The sequence below is a fragment of the Lynx rufus genome, unplaced genomic scaffold (genome assembly GCF_022079265.1).
Source record: "Lynx rufus isolate CCGP_SWC_20201006 ecotype Redwood Valley unplaced genomic scaffold, mLynRuf1.p SCAF_24, whole genome shotgun sequence".
Classification (NCBI taxonomy): Eukaryota; Metazoa; Chordata; class Mammalia; order Carnivora; family Felidae; genus Lynx; species Lynx rufus.
Genome location: NW_025814839.1, coordinates 8,886,890 through 8,906,272, shown reverse-complemented (window position 1 = coordinate 8,906,272; position 19,383 = coordinate 8,886,890). Strand labels below are relative to the sequence as shown.

At 48.5% G+C, this 19,383-nt stretch overlaps 1 protein-coding gene across 1 annotated transcript in view; it reads left to right on the top strand.

Annotated features, from left to right (window-relative positions):
- Nucleotides 1–19,383, top strand: part of KSR2 (kinase suppressor of ras 2) — a 427,363-nt gene that overhangs the window by 300,553 nt on the left and 107,427 nt on the right. Inside the window, exon 6 of the mRNA XM_047088271.1 lies at nucleotides 18,530–18,599. Coding sequence (XP_046944227.1) covers nucleotides 18,530–18,599 — 70 coding nt within the window. The remainder of the gene's footprint in view (nucleotides 1–18,529; nucleotides 18,600–19,383) is intronic.

The window sequence follows — 19,383 nt, the reverse complement described above, 5'->3', positions numbered from 1 at the left end:
TAGAATGACCACACAACCCACTGCTACATATACACCCAGAAGAACTGAAAGCAGGCTTTTATTTTTATTGATTTATTTTTTAAGTTTATTTATTTTTGAGACAGAGAGAGAGCATGAGCATGAGCAGGGGAGGAGCAGAGACAGAGAGGGGGAGAGAGAGAGAGAGAGAGAGAGAGAGAGAGAGAGAGAGAGAATCCTGAACAGGCTCCACAATGTCAGCACAGAGCCCGACATGGGGCTCGAACCCACGAACCATGAGATCATGACATGAGCTGAAACCAGGGTCAGATGCTTAACCAACGGAACCACCCAGGCACCCCTGAACACAGGTTTTTAAACAAATACTTGTACACAAATATTCATAACAGCATTATTCACAGTAGTCGAAAGGTGGAAGCCATTCGTACCCATCAGTGGGTGAACGAATGAATGAAATGCGGTCTTTCCCTACAATGGACTGTTATTCAGTCATCAAAAGGAACGGAGCCTAGACACCTGAAACAACATGGATGTGCTTCAAAAACACCATGCTTGGGGGGACATCTGGGGGGCCCAGTCAGTTAGGCGGCCAACTCTTGATTTCAGCTCAGGTCATGATCTCACGGTTCGTGAGTTTGAGCCCCACATCAGGCTCTGTGCTGACAAGTGTGGAGCCTGCTTGGGATTCTCTCTCTCTCTCTCTCTCTCTCTCTCTCTCTCTCTCTCCCTCGCTCTCTCTGCCCTTCCCCTGCTCTCTCTCTCTCTCTCTCAAAATAAATAAACCTAAAAACAATGACAACAACACTATTCTAAGAAGCCAGACAAAAATCTACACAAAGAATGATTCCATTCATATGAAGTGTCCTGAAAATGTGAATCGGTAGAGACAGAAGGCAGATTGGTGGTTGCCAGGGGCTGGGGGAAGAAAATGGGGAGCGGCTGCTTGACCAGTCTCCTTTGGGGGTTCTGATTACCGTTTGGACGTAGACAGAGCGTGGCGTTTGCACAACACTGTCGAGATACTAAATGCTGCTGAACCGTACACATTAAAATCATTTTCTGTTGTGCTCGCTTCGGCAGCACATATACTAAAATCATTTTCTGTTAACGTGAATTTCACCTCCATTGAAAAACAAAGTCCGGCCCCCTGCCTGTGTTTGCATGGCTGAAAAGCTAAGAATGTAGTTTTACACTTTTAAATACGTGTAAAAATCAAAAGAATAATAATATTTAATGACGTGTGAACATTATATGAAATTAAGTTTAGCGTCCATAAACAGTTTTATGGGAAAACGGCCAGGCGTATGGTCCGTGGATGCTTCTGCACCACAGCGGCAGAGTTTAAGTAGTTGGGAAAGAGACTGAATGGCCCACAAAGTCTGAGATATTTCTTTCTGGTGCTTTACTGACCAAGTTTGCTGACCGCTGCTCTAGGCCCCTCTCAACCAGGTGGCTGAAGTCAGATGCAAGAATGGAGGGGTGGGCGTGGCCGGTGGGCGTGGCCGGTGGGCGTGGTCAGCGGGCTCCTGTGGGCCTGGAGGTACAGGGATGCACAACCGGGCTTCCCTTGGTATTAGGTGTTGCGGTTTCCCGAGGCTGCTGCAACAAAGTGCCACAAACTGGGGCGCTGAAAACAAAAGACATTTATTTATTCTCTCCTGGTTCCGGGGCTAAAGGTCTGAAGTCAGGTTACCGGCAAGGCGGTGCCCTCTCTCTGATGCGTCTGGAGTAGGATCCTTCCTTGACTCTTCCTATAGCTTTTGGTGCTTGCCAGCCCTCTGTGGCATTCCCTGGTTTGTAGATAACACCACTTCAATCTCTGCCTGTCCTTCCAGGCGTTCTCCGTGCCTGTGATACCATGTCCCGCTTCTTCTGTGTATCTCTGTGTTCTGGGTGGACACACATTTACTTGCTGGGGTGGGGGGGGGCACCTCAACCCAGTGCAGTTAGACACCCCCAAGACTTTTGATTCCAAATAATGAGCACAGACTATTCTTGCCTTATCTGCTGTACTCTGAGGCTGAATGGAATAAGCGGAGAGGGATATTAATTAAGTGCTAAATTAAATATTAATTAAGCACCTTCTAAGTGCTAAGCATCATTCTAAGTGCTTGGTTAAGCCTCTGAGGAACCGGTGAGGCACAAAGAGACACAGCAAGAATTTGCCCAAAGTTTTACAGCTGACATGTAGCCGAGCCAGGATGGTAACCAGGCACAGCACAACGGACTCAGGAGCTTTTATTAACTCTGACAGCCCACCTTGCAGGGCTGCTGTTTAAATTCTCATATTGGAAGTAAATAAGGGAACGATCTCAGAGAGGGTAAGAGACTCGGCCAGGGGCAAAGCGGAGACGGGAACTCGGGAAGCAGAACCTTGCTCTTTCCAGCGCGTGGGAGCAGCCCCTCCCCGCAACCCCCATGCCTTTAACATCCCATTTCTTCCTTACGCAGGTGGAGAAAGTCTTTTTTCCCCTGCCCTCACCGGAGGGTGGTATCTAGAGATGAAAAGAGCCCAACAGATGCAAAAGAAGTCACCTGGAGGCTTTGAGCGGGGACTCTAAAAACCCTGAGCTGGCTCGGAGCGCTCACCCATGAAAACCCCTTTCAGCCTTTAGAGAATCAAGGTCCTATTGACACAAATGCCAAAGATGTTGACATGCGCTTGGAGGCTGTGCTGCCTGCTCCAAGGTAAAAGGCGTAGATCAGGCCAGTGAATGTGCTTCCCCGGAGTTCATCAATCTTGCTTTTGTTTGGTGCATAAGCGAGGATGATCACATTGAACACATCCATCATGAGGCTGTGTTCCTTCCCGCAAGAATAGGAGCACCAGGTAGAGGAGATGAGGGTGTGGTCCAGGGGTGCGTTTGGAGCCCGGCTCCGTGGAGAATGAGGGCAGGTGTCAGAGGGAAGAGGCTCTGAAAATGCATCTGATTGCATCCCCACCCACCCATCAGGCTCAGAGTTTTCAGCACCTCGTCCCTTCCGCACTGACTATCAATCGCGTGGCTTTTGAAAAGCCTGAGAAGATTGCACCTTTGGATTTGGTTTGCTGAGCTTGAGAACCGGCGACGGGGGCCGCCTTATGAATTTCTGTTTTCCTCTTTGAGATTTGCAATCAGACCGACTTTGAGCCTTGGCCCCGAGCACCTTCACCGGCTCAGGCTCATTCTTCGGTGATTGGCCAAGATTGGCCTTTCTGTCCTTAGTCGCTGGGCTGCGTCACTCACCTGGGCGCGGTGGCTTCTCTGAGAACTTGGGGAAACTTTGGGAAGACGGAGAGCCATTTGGCTGGTAGAACATGCGGGTGCCTGACTGACCGCGCATGATGCCTGCAGCAGTGACAGGTGTAGGCAGCCTGTCCCAACCCCCGTGCCCGCCAGTCAGCCCACACCCTTGATAAATAGTTGGCGCTGTGGTCAAGAGCCCTAAGATGTTTGGGGGTCACATTCAGTGACTCTCTTCCTCTTGCGTATTGTTGACATCTCTGATGTGGAGCGGGACATGTGGCATCTCTGATCCAGAGGAGGCACACACCCCCTTGTGGTCCCCAGAGCAGGGGGCCTGGTCCTACAGCCTTGCATCACCTGGGAACTTGTTAAAATGCAGATCCTCAGGTTTCACTGAATCTGATTCCCCGGCAGCAGAGAGCCCAGAAATCTGTATTTTTCACAAACTCTAGGTGAATCTGATACACGCTTCAAGTTTTAAAAATAAAGCTGTTATTTTTAAAAAGCTCCAGCAGGCATCAGAGTCCCTGGAGCTTGTTCGTATACTGCAAAACTCACCCTTTTAAAGAATTTTAAACCCTTTTAAAACAATTCACTGGTTTTTAGTATATTCACAGTGTTGTGCAGCCATCCCCCCCTGTCTAACTCCAGAATGTTTTTATCACTCCCCTAAAAAGAAAAACCCAGACCTATGGGCTGTCACTGCCTATTGTCCCTCCCTCGAGCCCCTGGCAACCACTAATCTACTTTCTGTCTCTTACGGATTTACCTATTCTGGACATCTCATCTAAATGGAATCCTACAGAAGTGACCTTTCGTGTCACTTAACACAATGATTTCAGGACTCATCCATGTTGCAGCATGAATCGGTACTTCATTCTTTTTTTTGGCCAAATAATATTCCGTTGCAGGGACATGCTGCATTTTGTTTCTCCATTCATCAACTGATGGACATTTGGGTCATTTCTACTTTGGGGCTCTTCTGAATAACGCTGCCGTGAATACTCAAGTTTGAGAAACCGCTACAGGGAATTCATCAGCATTCAGACATGTGGGTCTTGCTCTGCCCGTTCAGAAGGCAGGTTCTCTTAGAGTCCCATTCGCATGAACCCGACTTTGGAGACTGATGTATGAAGCTGGAATGTCTGTTTATTAATGTACAGTGAGAACTTGCTATCATGGCTACTGCATTTCCCAAGGACCCGGTGATTGTCCCGTTTCGTCTGTAGCCCACCCTTCCTGAACACCAGCTTTTCTTCAGGAGGCTCCCTGGGGAGCATGGAACAGGGAGAAGGCAAGTTTGTTGTAGGGAATATCTGAAGGCCTCAGGCTGGGACTGCCGGCTGTCTCTGGGTGGGCCAACTGAGAGTTCAGGCAAAGGGACCCAAGTTTAGATCCTGGGTTCAACACTTGCTAGCTATGTGACCTAGAGCAGGTTGCTCAGCCTCTCTGAACTGCTTCCCTTTTTGAGATGACGAATACGAAGGTGTCGTAGGACTACTGTGCAGAAAAAGTGGGACAATACCTGCAAAGTGTTTGGTACTCTTGCCCAGTACATGGCCCATAAATGGTGGGTACCACCACCGTTACGATGATTAGCCATCTCATGATCGGGTTGCCTTAGGGACTGTAGATATCAGAAATCTGCTAGTTCCATCTGCCTTCATGACCTTGCATGAGGTCAACATTCTCCTGCTTGTAAGTGAAACAACTTTAAATATTGAAAAATGAGGATCTGATAATGACTGGAGTAGCTCCCAGGGCTCAGATGACAGGGGCTTTGGTTTCTCGCCATCTTTCTACTCTGCTTTTTAAGTGTGTTGGCCTCCCTCTCAGGGAGCCCTTCCCATAGGTGGCCCCTGGACCTCAGGTGTGCAACCCACCAGCTTAGCTACTGCGGACAATAGAGAGTGTCTTAACAGAAAAAGGTAGGGCGGGGGGGGGGGGAGTGGCTGGGAAAACCCCCCAGGGCATTTCACGGACTCTGATTGGCCCATTTTGGATCACATACTGACCCCTGAACGAATCGCGGTGCTTTAGATTTACCACGCGCTTGGATTAAGTAAATGCACACTCTCCCAGGACCGGAAGGGACATTCAGCCTGCCCTGCCCTGAGACGCCAGAAAGGGGGTTTCCCACTGGAAAACCAGGCTGCTGTTACTAGAAGGAACGACTCCAGTGCAAGACCCCCGTCTCCCAGATGGGCTGGGAGGGTCAAGCCAACCCCTGCGACTCCCTTTGCTGGTCCTTTCCATAGTACACTGAAAGGAGTAGACCCTCCTTCAGTCTGTCCATATATCTACTCCAGTTGTATCAGGCTCCTTCTAACTCTTTGGTCAGGGATTCTCAACTGCAAAATGATTGCCATTTGCGGCTGGATAATTCTTGTGGTGGGGGCTATCCTGTACATGGCAGGACGTTTTACAGCACCCCTGGCACCCACCCATTAGATCCCCCCTGAGAAGTTACCGCCCAAAATGTCTCCGGATTTTGCCAAATGTCCCCTGGAGGCAACATCACCCACTGTTGAGAACCACAGTTAGTGTTGTTTCTAGGTCCTTCGATCTGTTAGGAGTTGGGCTAGTTTCACTCTCCGAGGTCCAGCTTCTTTGCTTACCTTCAAGTTCTCTGTACCCCCTCTACTGACAGCACTTCTCACTTGGTAAACCACGGCCCCCTCTCTCACAGCTGCCACATCCGGACCAGGACCTGTCACGTCTCTGGCATTTCAGTCCCATCTAGGGATGCTTTGGACAGTGGGTACCCATCTTGACCTTGGAATGTGATCTGTTACGGGGCTGGCTCCCCCATAGTCTGCCAACCACAGTGTGACACGCCTCGGAATGGTGCTTTGAGCATCAGGGGACTGAGAGAGGGAGGCTGTCTGTTGCCTGGAGTTGAGACCAAAGAAGCCTGGTGTTTTGGGTTTCTTGAGGCCGGACTGGGGTCTTTCGCAGTAAGCTCGCCCACTCAGGCAGTAAATTCCATGAAATGGCTCTGTGTGGGGAACTTCTCAGCGGCCCTTTGTTCTATGGACAATTAACTTCCACTGAACATTAACTACCGGGCGACTGCATAATTAAAAAACATCACATTTCCACTGGGGGAGAACTTCAGCTCAAGCAACTCAGAATGGCTCTGATTTAAGATCCATAAACTCAGTTCAAGGCAATAAATATGTAAGTAATTGATGATGTAGTGTGCGAGGAACTTAAGACCCATCCATCACACTCGGGCACGCAAGGGCTATGGACACGCTTGGAGAACAGGACGAGAGGAAAGGAATAAATGGCTAGAGGGACCTAGACAGTTCTGCCCTCCCCATAACTCATCGCTGTTCTCTGCAGAGTCATGGCCTCGTTCCCTAAAGAGTCTTGTCCCCGGGTTTTGTCTTCTCAGGCCAGGGAAAAGAGCTGCTAAGCAAAGCTGCAAACAGGCACCTGGGTTGCTCAAGGGGAAAGCCACCTTTTATTGCACACCTACTGTGTGCCAGGCACTTGCTTCGTATCCATGGGTGGCCCTTAGGGAAACTCTACAGGATGGGTTTTATCACTCCCATTCTACAGAGGAGGAAGTCCGAAGAGGGGAAGACAAAGAATCATAAGGGCAGAATTAGGAATTCGAATCAGGTCTGCCCCTGTAAATTTCATTCCATTTTGTCCCTCTGCTTCGAAGGCAAAAAGAGGGGGTTTGGGCCCCTGGGTTGCCTGCACTGCAGTCCACAAACGTGTCCTGTCATCCGTGTCTGCGTCCAGATGTTAAGCCCAACTTGTAGATTCCAGCCTGTGGTCTGCATGTCCCCCGCTTCTCCCCGCCCCACGCCTGTCACTGATCTGCCGTTTCTGTTGGTTTATTTCAACGTGAGACCATTTACAATTGAAATTGATGGAGCACAGGGCTGGCTGTTTTTCTCCGTTCACAGGGACATTTGTGGTGATGGCAGCGTGGGGGCCTCTGTCTGTCAACTCTTGTTTTGTCCTCATTTAAGCCTGAGCCGGGCACAGAGAGCCAGCCTCTTCCAATTAGCATTTTCCTTCAGGTCAAGGAGACAGGTCCTGTATCTGTGTGGTCCGAGCTGGCTTTGGTTTGCTAGCCGGGCCCCTGAGCTTCTCCGGGTCTCCAGGCTGTCTGTCCTCATGCTGGGGGCTTCTCTCCCAGGAAGGGTACAGAAGAAGACCCCTTACCAACTTTGCTAGTGGTCTCTCTTCCTGATTATCTGAAGAGAGACCATGAGGCTCCCAAGTGGGGCTCCGCAGTTAAGGAGATCTAGGTTCAGCTGCCAGAGGAACATTTTTCCTTAGGTGACCCCCAGCCTCAGTTTTCCTGTTTGCAAAATGAGATCATTGGTACTTAACTCCCAGGGCAGGTTGGTCATCCATTCGTTCTTTTATTTAATAGATATTTGTGGAAGTGCCACTCTGTGCCTACCGTTGTGCTAGTTAACGAGGCAGGAGGGAATGAAAGAGACCCTGGACACATAAAGATGAATCATTGGTGGCTCCCACTCCCATGGTCAAGGGCTGTGGGGAGGACAGATTCGTAAGCAGGGCTCTCCATGTGATGAGGCAGCTGGCCCGGAGGGGTGAGCGCGGGATGCTCCGAGAGGGTCACGGCAGGGACGTTGCCCACCTGTGCACTCAGGGAGGGCTTCCTGGAGAAGCCATGCCTGAGCTGGATCTTGGAAGGAGAGTTGGCATGAGTCTGGCTAAGAGGAGTGGGGAGGGGAAGCATGTTCTGGGACGAGAGAACAGCATCTTTAAAGGTGGGAGGTACAGAGCTGATCCGTGGTGTGAATGTGACTGGGGGAGGGCTGGGGCGGGGGCTGGGGACAGCCATGGGGCTAAGGGCAATTTGGAGCCCACAACGGGCCCTCACCTTCTGCTGCCTTCCAGATGCATGGGGCATTTTTGTCCCCTTGGCCACGATGAGCAGATTCTTCCTCTCCATCGGGCCTTTCTCTGTCACTTGAGTGGTAGATATGACCTATGACAAAGGTCCTTGAGGCAGTGATTGTGGATACCCCAAGCCTACTCTCAGGATCACATTTAAGGAACCCACACACACACACACCCCCAGCACCCACCTAACTCCCACCGCATGCATTTCCTTATTGAAAATTTATTTCCCAAATAAACCAAGGTGGATCTATTATCCTAAGAGACTCTTCTGGATTTCTAGATAAGATTTTATTCCCTTCTTGTATTTTAATTTTATTATCTTTTTCTATAAGCTGCTTTTGACATTTCAGGATGATCCCCCTCTGCCTCTTTCCACACCATAGCAGTAAAATTATATCAAGGGGAAATTCGAGGGGAGAGTTTCGGGTAGGGATACTAGAAGAAGAAAGCTTTCCCAATACATCTTTTTAGAGTTGAGGGAAGACTGATCATTAATACCACTCCCCCCCCCACTCCAATCTGTGGGGTGGTAGCTCACGGAGTTAGAGCCCCATTGCCTCACTTTCCCTGTCCTGCCCCCCACGAGCCCCTGCTCCTCCTCCACCCCGCACGCATCCCCGTCCTACTTTTAACATCTTGGATTCTCCATCCATCATCCCCACGAGGAAGATAATTACTCGTGTGGCACGGGGTCTCCCATTGTTTGGTTACGAGGTTAAAAATCCCTGATACACTTTAATAAATTCAGCAGTGAGCACATTATAAAATGTAATTAAATGCCTCAGCCATCCTCTCTTCCTTTACCGGCAGTGAAATTTAATTGAGGCCACCTGAGGGGCTGAAATAAATCACAGGTGATGACTCCGGGATTCATGTTGCTCCCCGGGAGAGGGAGTGAGGGCATCACCGTCAACTTGTGGGGAATTCAGGGGATCCCCGCTCAGCAGGGACCTGCCAGGACTCAGATACAAGGTGGCAATGGCTTCTTCAAAGGGGGAGAATGATTTTAGTGGGTCCACTGGATCTTGAAGGTGCTTCTGGTTTGGCTTCAATATTTAAAAAAAAAAAAAATCTGTAACCTGGGGCCAGGAGGAATGGGTGTGGAGAACTTTGTGATTCCCTGTCTGCCCCTGTCACCCTGTGTCTGCACTTTCCTGCCTCTTGCCCCGCATGTGAGCCCTCTGTCCGCTGTGCTACCATTTGCTCGGTGCCCTGACTGCTCATCTGTCCTACCATTTGCTCAGTGTCCTGACCGCTCATCTGTCCTGCCAAGGTAGACTTCTACCTGGAGACCCTCTCAAGAAGGCACTTTCTCTGTCTCCTCCCTTTGGCCAAGTCCGGCACCACCATGCCTCCAATTATAACTTATGGATCCTCATGGTCTTCTCTCTGTGTCGATGAAGTGACAGCTGGGTAATCTGATTAATTAGCCCAGTCAGAAGCAGTGAGAGGAGAGAGTTAATTTTCCTTCCCCTCTGCTTTCACGAGCTGACATGGATTTCAGCAGTGGCAGGTAATCAGAGACATTGCCTCCTCATGGATTATTCTACCAGGAGACAGGGAGGGCCAGGAAGAACACAGGCTCAGGGTGAGACCCGTATGGGTTAGATTCTTAGCTGGACTGCTTACTGGTCCTCCTGTGCCTTGCTCCGCTCTTCTGTAAAATGAAACAAGCCACAGGAGGCTGGATCAGGTGAGCAGAGGGACGACACCAAGTGGCCATGCACATTTTGGCCTGGAGAATGCAGGTCATTTGTCCAAGGATCCACACCATGTAAGTGGCAGACGTGTGTCTACAATCCAGGTCTTCTGACTTCGGAGTGGGGGGTGGGGGAACCCTCCACAATGGATATGGATATCAAATAATCACGTTATATACTTTGGAGATCTCACCACTTTACTTGTCAGGTATACCTCAATAAGACTAGAAGGGAAAAAGGGGAAAAAAATCTCTCTGCTAATCAGCTAAGGAAATGAGTTGCACAGCCCTAAAAAAGGGGTTGACACACTTTTTCTGTAAAGGGCCAGGTAATAATTATTTTCGGCTTTGTGGGCCATACCATCTCTGTCACAGCCACTTAACTCTGCTGTCGTAGTGAGGAAGCAGTCACAGACGATGTATTAGATGAGTGGGTGAGGCTGTATGCCAATCAAGCTTTGTGTACAAAAGCAGGTGATGGGCTGGTTTTGGCCTGAGGGTCATAGTTTGCCAAGCCAGGCACTCAGTCATGGTCCGTGGATAGCTTTGTCATGTTCTAACTGGTGCATAAATCCTTGAGGCAGAGCGATGATGACAATGACAAAAACAATAATAACCATAATGTGTCAGGCACTCAGCTCAGGCCTTTTCCAACTACATTACCCCATTCGTCCTCCTAACAAGCCTGGGAGGGAGATACTATGACTCCTTTTCCCCACGAGACAAAACTGAGACCAGAGGTCAAAGTGCCCCAAATCTCCTAGCTAGTAGTTGGCAGACCGGACCTCTGCAGTGAACCCTTGCCCACACTCCATGGGGCAACTTGATGACCTAGAGGCCCTTTCCATTCGGAAATGAAGTATGCTGCTCTATCTCCTCGGGAAGCCCACGTTCAGGGCCTTGTCCCTAGTTTAAACCCCAAATGCATGTGAATTGATTTGACCCTGATGCCTCCATTCCATCCCAGTCCTCTTATTAGTTCTAAACAGGTAGCTTTGCCATTGCTCTTTGTTTTGAGTCAACGCCATGGGAATCCCTGACTCTCCCCTGAATGGTCTCTTCCATCAGGAGCAAATAGCACTCTCCTTGCTCATCCCTCCCATCTCTTACCAATGTCAGCCCCCTCTGTCTTGTTTCTTCCCCTGCAACAAGGCACCCAGGCAGTCTTATGTATATACTGACCAGCGCCAGGTGGTTCCCTGGATGCCTCTGTAGCCATCAAGGGCCCTAAACAATGAAATTTGGACCTTGGGAAATGGGTTGTAGCTGTCTCAGGGAGAAAATAATGCCCAAATACACAAATAAACTCAACTTGGCCTCGAAACACCATGGAACTGTAACCTTTAGAGACAGCACATAATTAAAAAAAAAAACTTTTAGATCTCGTATATTTGAATTGTATATTAAAGCAAATAGAGTTGTTCCCTCCTATGTGAATAATAACATGAGCAGCTTTAGCCAAGGATTGGTTGGCCCCTTGGATAAATCAGGAGGATTTTAGCCGGCGACTGGCCTGTGACCCCACAAGAAAAGTTGAACGGTCTCAGTTTCATTAGTTGCTGGTATCTTGGAGCCCAAAGAATTTGCGACTTGATTTGAGCGCAGCGCTGTCGCTAAGAACTCACTCAGTCTGTCGTGTCCCTGGGCTGGAAGCTTAAAGGCAGCTTGGAGCTTCCATTTCATTTGTGGTGGTTTCTGAGGATGAGCTCTCGGATTTGGTGCCCCTGCTCAAGCCCCAGCTGTACCACCTAGAATGGAGTTATGACGAGTAAATGAAATAATACATCTAAAGCACTTAATCTGAGTCCTGCCATGCAGTAGGTGCTCAATAAATGTTAGCCGTGATTATTACTAGTTTTCTGTGCCCAGAGGTCTTTATCTCCATGGAGACATTTAAGGATAGTGTAGCTTGCGTCTGAAAGGGTAGAGAGCTTAGAGGCTGCAACAGACAGCTTCTCGTGGTCTTTTCCAGTTCTAGGACTGCATCGCTTAAACAATTTTTACACTTGGCTCAGAAGGAGACACATTATCAGGGATGGATAGCAAGGCTTTAATTTTTTTGGAAACTGAGTTCAATCCTGAAGTACACCAGATACTGGTCGTGGGACTTTGAACAATGAAGTTTTCATTTTCCTTACTTCTAAACTAGGAATACAGCCTCATAGGATTGTTCGGATTAAGTGAAGAAATGGCTCCAAGAGCCATATCCCCACTTGGGATACATACCAAGCCCGAGCATTTCTCCTCTGTGGGCTGATTATTCTGCGATGTGAATTTTTTTATTGGGGGCTGCAAGTGGGATCACGACAGCTCAAGTGGGAAAGGCCTGGGCTGGGGAAAAAAATGGCCTTGTAAGGGTCAGGGCTGATGTTTTGAGCCTCCGTGGGGTGGAGAGTTGGAGGACGGGGGAGGAGAAATTGGAGGGAGCGCCTATTTTTGTCCCAGCCGGACTGGGCTATTCTCCCCTTGGCCACCAGAGGGAGCTCTTAAATGCATGAGACCCCCCCCCCCCCACCTCCTCCCCCCAGCACAGCATCCCGACTCTGTTCTAATGAACTTCAGGGTTCCTTCCCCTTGCTTTAAAACAAATCTCAAAGCCCCCACTGCTTTATTTCCCTCATGAAATGCATCGCTGTCTGAAATTACCTTGGGCTTTTATTTATTTACTCACTATCTGACTCCCCCTCTGGACTCCAGGCTCAGATGCTGTATTGGTTTCCTATGGCTGCCGTAACAAATTTCCAGAAACTCAGTGGCTTCGAACAACACCTGTTTATTACCTTACAGTTCTGGGGATTAGACGTCCAAAATCAGACTCACAGGGCTGAAGTCGAGGTGTGTCAGCAGGGCTGGCTCCTTCTGGAAGCTCTAGGGAAGAATCTGTTCTCTTGCCTTTTCTAGCTTCCTTGGCTGTTGTCCTTTCTATCCCCGAAGACAGCAACTGTCCCATCTCCTTCTCTAACTTGGGCCCTCCTGCCTCCTCCTTCCATATATAACGACTCTTATGATTACATTGGGCTCACCTGGATAAGCTTTAATTTAATCAATCTGCAAAATCTCTTTTGCTTGTTAGGTGACATACTGACGGGTTCCAGGGATTAGGACATCTTGGGGGTGGGATGAGGGCATAATTCTACTCAACAAAATATTGTTGAAAAACTGCAGGAGTGACGGCTGAAATGAACAACATACTGTTACGCCACCTCCCAAGACTCTGCGGCTCTTCCCTGAGCTTATAAGGGTCAGTGTTCACCATTTCCTTTGCTCTTTCCAGACAGAGAGAGGAGGCACGGACATACAGGGTGGGTTGAATTCCGTGTATCTGGAGAGCAGTCTGGACTAGAAACATCCAGTTTGTTCTGTCTGTGGTTCAAATCCTAACTCAGTGACTTCTTAGTTATAGACAATTGCTTATTGCTTCTAAGCCTCAGTGTTCCCGTCTATGAAATGGGGATGAAATTGGCTGTCATTTATCGAACCCAAGCTATGTGACCTGAATTAAAAACCCCAGCCCTGGCCTTTATTTGCTGTGTGACCTTGGGCAAATGGCATAGCTTCCTGATTTACTTGGTGAAATGAGGCTAATCCTAACAGCTGCTGCATTCTTGCGCGTCATATATCGTAGTAGATGGATTACATGAGATAATATATGTCAAGGGATTATTTGACAATAGTGCTTGGCGTACGATAATGCCCAACAAATAGCATACTTATTCTTCTTTTTCTTATTTCTTTTCTTCTTCGTCTTCGTCTCCAGCATGTTTTTCTCCTCCTCCTGCTTTGCTATATCATCACCTGTTTTTACCTGTTAAATGTTTTTAAGTTCTTTTTGTTTCTTTTTAAAGTTTTTAATGTATTTATTTTGAGAGAGAGAGGGAGTGCGAGCAGGGAAGAGGCAGAGAGAGAGGGGAAGAGAGAATCCCAAGCTGGCTCCGCACTGTCAGCACAGAGCCCGACGTGGGGCTCGATCTCTACCTGTTAAATGTTTATGGATGTTTTTTGAACACCTGGCTCTTCTGTTAGCCTGAGTTCCTTCCCACCAGGTCAGAGCCCGAGTTTCTCATTGTAAAGCTCTTCATAATGCGAATGCTTTATTAATGTCGGTTCCTTGTGTCGAGGCTTCTGTATGTCCGTCTGGCTCCTGGGGGGGTTTCAAAGACTAGGGCTCCTGGTTTATCCCCTTTCTGTATGGAGGAACTTCTGAGAGAGCGTAGACAGGTACTTGTAGGAGAGAAGAACCCTCCTTCCCTGCGATACTCCCATTCTGTACGCTAGAAATGGAAACATCTGAGAAGACATTTCTATTATTCTACCCCTGGGACTGAAGGCACCAGGAACGCACACAATTCTGCCTCCACGTCTGCATGGCTTGTTATCAGAAAATTAGAGTAGAAAAGAAGCTTTGTTCAGCTATGGAGACATCTTAATAGGCGCTTTGATTGTTAAACAGAAGTTTCTGTATCAGTTTAATTGCTGTAAATGCTGTTTGCCTTCTCTGTTATGATAAGGCCTGGATTTTCATAGATTTCTCCCCCCCTTCCCTTTAAACAGTTTCTCTTTGCTTTAAGGCTTGAGTTGGCAAGTTTAATGAAATCCACACGAAGAAAGGAAAGAGGGGATCTCAAAGTTCACATCTGCACACCCACGGACGAAACCACACGGAGATTATTATTGCTTGAGACTAATGATGCTGTAGCTGCGTAATGTAATTGACAGAATTCACCCCTTCCATCAGATACTGGGAAATGAAACCAAACAACTAAAGTTAATTACTTCTACTTCTTGAGAAGGTGCTATAATTGAGAATAACAGCCTAACTGGGATATGAATCTAAAAGTGAGATGTGCTTCTAATAAAAGAGGATTTGTTCTCTGCAGACTCGAGCCTCAGAAGTACCGTTTTGGTTTCTTACGGGGCAGGGGTGGGGGGGGGGTGGGGCGCGAGGTGGCTAGAGTTGTGGAAGACATCCAGATCAGGGATTCTCAACCTTGGCATTTGCAACACTTGGGGCTGGTTGATTCTTTGGTGTAGGGACTGGCTTGTATGTTGCAGGATGTTGAGCGGCATCCCTGGCTGCTATCCACTGGGTGTCAGTAGCACCTCCCAACCCCGGTGTGACAGCCAGAATTATTTCCAGATATTGCCACTTGTCCCCTGGGTGGGGCAGAAGTCACCTTGGTGGAGGACACTGGTGTAGGGCCTTTGGAGGACTTAGGAGCCATTACAGAATTGCTCCTTGAGGTTCTGCTGGTACTGAGCTGTGCGACCTTTAGCAAAGTCACTGCATTTCTCCGAGCCCTTGTGTCTTCCTTGTAGGGAATAACGCAAACACTGACTGCACCGGGGCGTGGTTTCCAGGGATAAACTGCACAGCATAATGCCTGATGTATAGTGAGCGATCAGCTAACTCAGTGCTTCGTTATAATACTCTTGAACTCAGCAAACACATCTGAAGTATTTACTTTGGCTCTGTGATGCAGAGGTGAAGGTGTGGTGCCTGTCCTTGTGGGAGAGGCAGATACACAGAGACTCCTTGGTGCTCCCTTATTCTGCACCCATGGCAGACATTGCTAATCAATCGTGGTGTTCTTTCCTACCGGGCCTCAGGATCTTTCTTAACACGGTTTTCTAGACAGCCACTACCAATGTCCCATGAGATGAAGCCCATTTGGCACTCCTGGTTTTCTAGACTCCCCACGAGGAGGCTGGGTATCTGTGCACACTACCACTCTCTCTTCAGCACAGCTGTCCCATCTGTACCTGCCCCGGTGCAGGAGAACGCATTTTAGAGAGTTAGCAAGGAGCGTCTGTCTTTCCAGATCAGAGTGAAGTCTCCAAAGGAGGTGGCAATGGAAAGAAAGCTCTCTTTCGCTCTTTTTTAAAATTCATTTTTCTTTCTTGTCTTTTTCGTTTCCCTCAGAAATTGAAACAAATGGTCAAATGGCTCGGACTTGGTGACATTTAATAGTTAGCCCATCTAGAGGAGATTCCACTGGCGATGATGCTGATTGATCTATCATGCTGTCTCTCTCGTGGGTTTTCTCTGCCCTTTGGGCTTGGAAAATCACCAGCTCTCCTAGAAATGGTCCCAGTTTCACAAGGGTGGAATCGGGGTTTCTGGGAACAGCTTTCAGAGGACTGTGGGCAGTGTCATTAGACAGAGGAGGGGAGTGAGTGAGTTGGGGTTAAATGCTCCCTGATCGGTTCAGACATGCCGGGCTCCCAGCGAGCACACCGCTCCATAGCAAGCGCTGTGAAAAATGAGGTGTGTGTTTGCAGCTCTGAAAATAAGAAGTGGGCTCCATCTATCTGGCCTGAGAAATGAGAGCTGGTGTGTGGGTCAGCTGGTCGTTCCCTGTCTTCCTAGCTGGCAAAGATTCCATGGGCAGAATTGCTTCATTTCTGCTTCGTTTCACACCGCCCTGGGGCCTTTGAGGTCTGGGAGGAGGGATGCCAGGGCAGCCGGGTCATGGAGTCAAGGTGGGGGCTGGTGCTCAGCATCTGCGAAAGAAGTCTCAGAACATAGAGGTGAGGGGATAATAGAGGTCGCTGGGATTTCACCTAAAGCATGAAAGGGAAGACCAGATGAGGGCAAGCACCCAGTCTGTATGATTTATTGTTTCTTCCTCATTCCCATTCATCCATCAGCCTATCTATCCATTCATTTATCCATCCATCCATCCATCTACCCACCTACCTATCCATCCATCCATCCATCCATCCATCCATCCATCCATCCATCTACCCACCTACCTATCCATCCATCCATCCATCCGTCCATCCACCTATCCATCCATCCATCCATCCATCCATCCATCCATCCATAAATACATACATCTACCCACCTACCTATCCATCCATCCATCCATCCATCCATCTACCCACCTACCTATCCATCCATCCATCCATCCATCCACCCACCCACCTACCCATCCATCCATCCATCTACCCACCTACCTATCCATCCATCCATCCATCCATCCATACATACATACATAAATACATACATCTACCCACCTACCTATCCATCCATCCATCCATCCATCCATCCACCTATCCATCCATCCATACATCTACCCACCTACCTATCCATCCATCCATCCATCCATCCATCCACCCACCCACCTACCCATCCATCTACCCACCTACCTATCCATCCATCCATCCATCCATACATACATACATACATACATAAATACATACATCTACCCACCTACCTATCCATCCATCCATCCATCCATCCATACATACATACATACATAAATACATACATCTACCCACCTACCCATCCATCCATCCATCCATCCATCCATCCATCCATCCACCTATCCATCCATCCATACATCTACCCACCTACCTATCCATCCATCCATCCATCCATCCATCCATCCATCCATCCACCTATCCATCCATCCATACATCTACCCACCTACCTATCCATCCATCCATCCATCCATCCACCCACCCACCCACCTACCCATCCATCTACCCACCTACCTATCCATCCATCCATCCATCCATCCATCCATCCATACATACATACATAAATACATACATCTACCCACCTACCTATCCATCCATCCATCCATCCATCCATCCATCCATCCATCCATCCACCTATCCATCCATCCATACATCTACCCACCTACCTATCCATCCATCCATCCATCCATCCATCCATCCATCCACCCACCCACCCACTGACTATTCTACCCACCCATCTACCCACCTGTCCATCTACACACTCATCTGTCTGTCCACCTACCTGTCCGACCATTCATCCACCCAGCTATCCAGATATTCAGCCAGCCAGCCAGCCATTCATTTAGCCAACCACCCACCTACCCATCTGTCCATCTACCCACTCATCTGACCATCCACCCACGTATCCAACCATTCATCCATCCACTCACTTACCAACCCCTCTATCCATCCATCTGTCCATCCACCCCCTCTTCCATCCACTCCTCATCAATCCATCTACCTATTTTAACATGAGTTTATTTAGATGGTACGTGTTTGGACATGTTTTAAATAGTTACTGACAATATACAGCAAGTGATACTAGTTTTCTATATAGAGTGTGCTTTTAACATAAGTGTGTTTAAACAAAAAGAGCTAACTTAAAATAGTAATAAAATAATTTTGTGGCTGGACAGGACACGACAAGACTGGGAAAGTGGGACGTGCATGCCTGGCATTTGGAAATCTACTGCACTGGAACTTTGCACACAAGGGCATATGATCTAGAGTCCCTCAAATCTGGACCCGCATTGCTGTGCAGCCTCCAAGGTGTATGATCTTGCACAAATGACGTCCTTTCTCCAAGCCTCGGTTTCATTGTCTGTAAGGTGGGGATGCTAACAACCCCCTGTCTTTGGGGTGGTTTTGAGGAGGTAACGAACTAAAGCCTGTGAGTCACTTAACGCATGCCTGGCACAATCTAAGCACTCTGTAGATGGAAGCGGAGCTCATTTTTATTCTTTCCACAGCTGATTTCTTTCAAGGCATTCCCTGGTTGCCCTGCCCAGGGGACCTTGCTGAAGTCAAGGTGACACGTGTTAAACCAGTGTTCCATTTGGCTTTGGTTTAGCAAGTGATGGTGGTAGGTCACTGTCCTTCCTGAAGCTGGAGAGCCTCCCTCTTCCTTCTCGGGCTTGGCCGGAGCCCGCCCCACTCTGATCCTCTGTGTAACAGGCTCTTCTCCTCTCTTCTCTCCCTGCAGACACACTGTCCGTGCCGCGCTGGTCCCCGCAGATCCCTCGTAGAGACCTCGGCAACTCCATTAAGCACAGGTAGGCTGGATTCCTGTGGGCACCGGTACCCACCTCCGGTAGATATCTGGCCCCCAGAGTGGGGGAAGGCCAGGGAGATATTTTGTTTCAGTTCCTATGTCATCATGCCTCTCTCTCCTCTGCCAAGCGAGACCTCAGTGTGCCCCCTGGGGACTGAGATGTCGGCTTCTTATTAACCTGGCCCTTATAAAACCAGCACATAATGGTTAAAAACCAGGGATTTGGAGTCAGACTTTCCTGTGTTCGCATCCTGGCTAATAAAGCTTTGCAACCAGAAGGAAGTTACCTAACCTCTCTGAGGCTCGGTTTTCTCATCAGATAATTCTGCCTACCCTTAGGGTGTCATAAGGATCAATGACATAATATATGTAAAGTGCTAAGCACAGGGCTCATAATAACCACTTGGTAAACGGTATCATTGTCAAGAGAAATGTTGTACAGCCTAATTTTGGGTCTCCCCACCCAGAAGACAAGATTGAATTCTGAACTCAGAGGTACTCTCTGGTGAGCTGTAGGTCAGCCCAGAGCTCCAGCCCTGTTGGGTCCATGGAATAACCTCACCAGGGGTACACCTGTCCTATCAGGAAGGACACTTGTATCTACTAGACATCCCTTCTAAGCAGTTCTTTGACTTTCCAGATTTAACTTTCTACGTTTTATGTCATTACCCTCACAGTCTCTTCACAAACTCATTAGGGTAAGTAGCACAAGTGTGATCATATCCATTTGACAGATAGGGAAACTGAGGCCCTGCACGATTGAGGGATGGGTCTACAAGCTAATT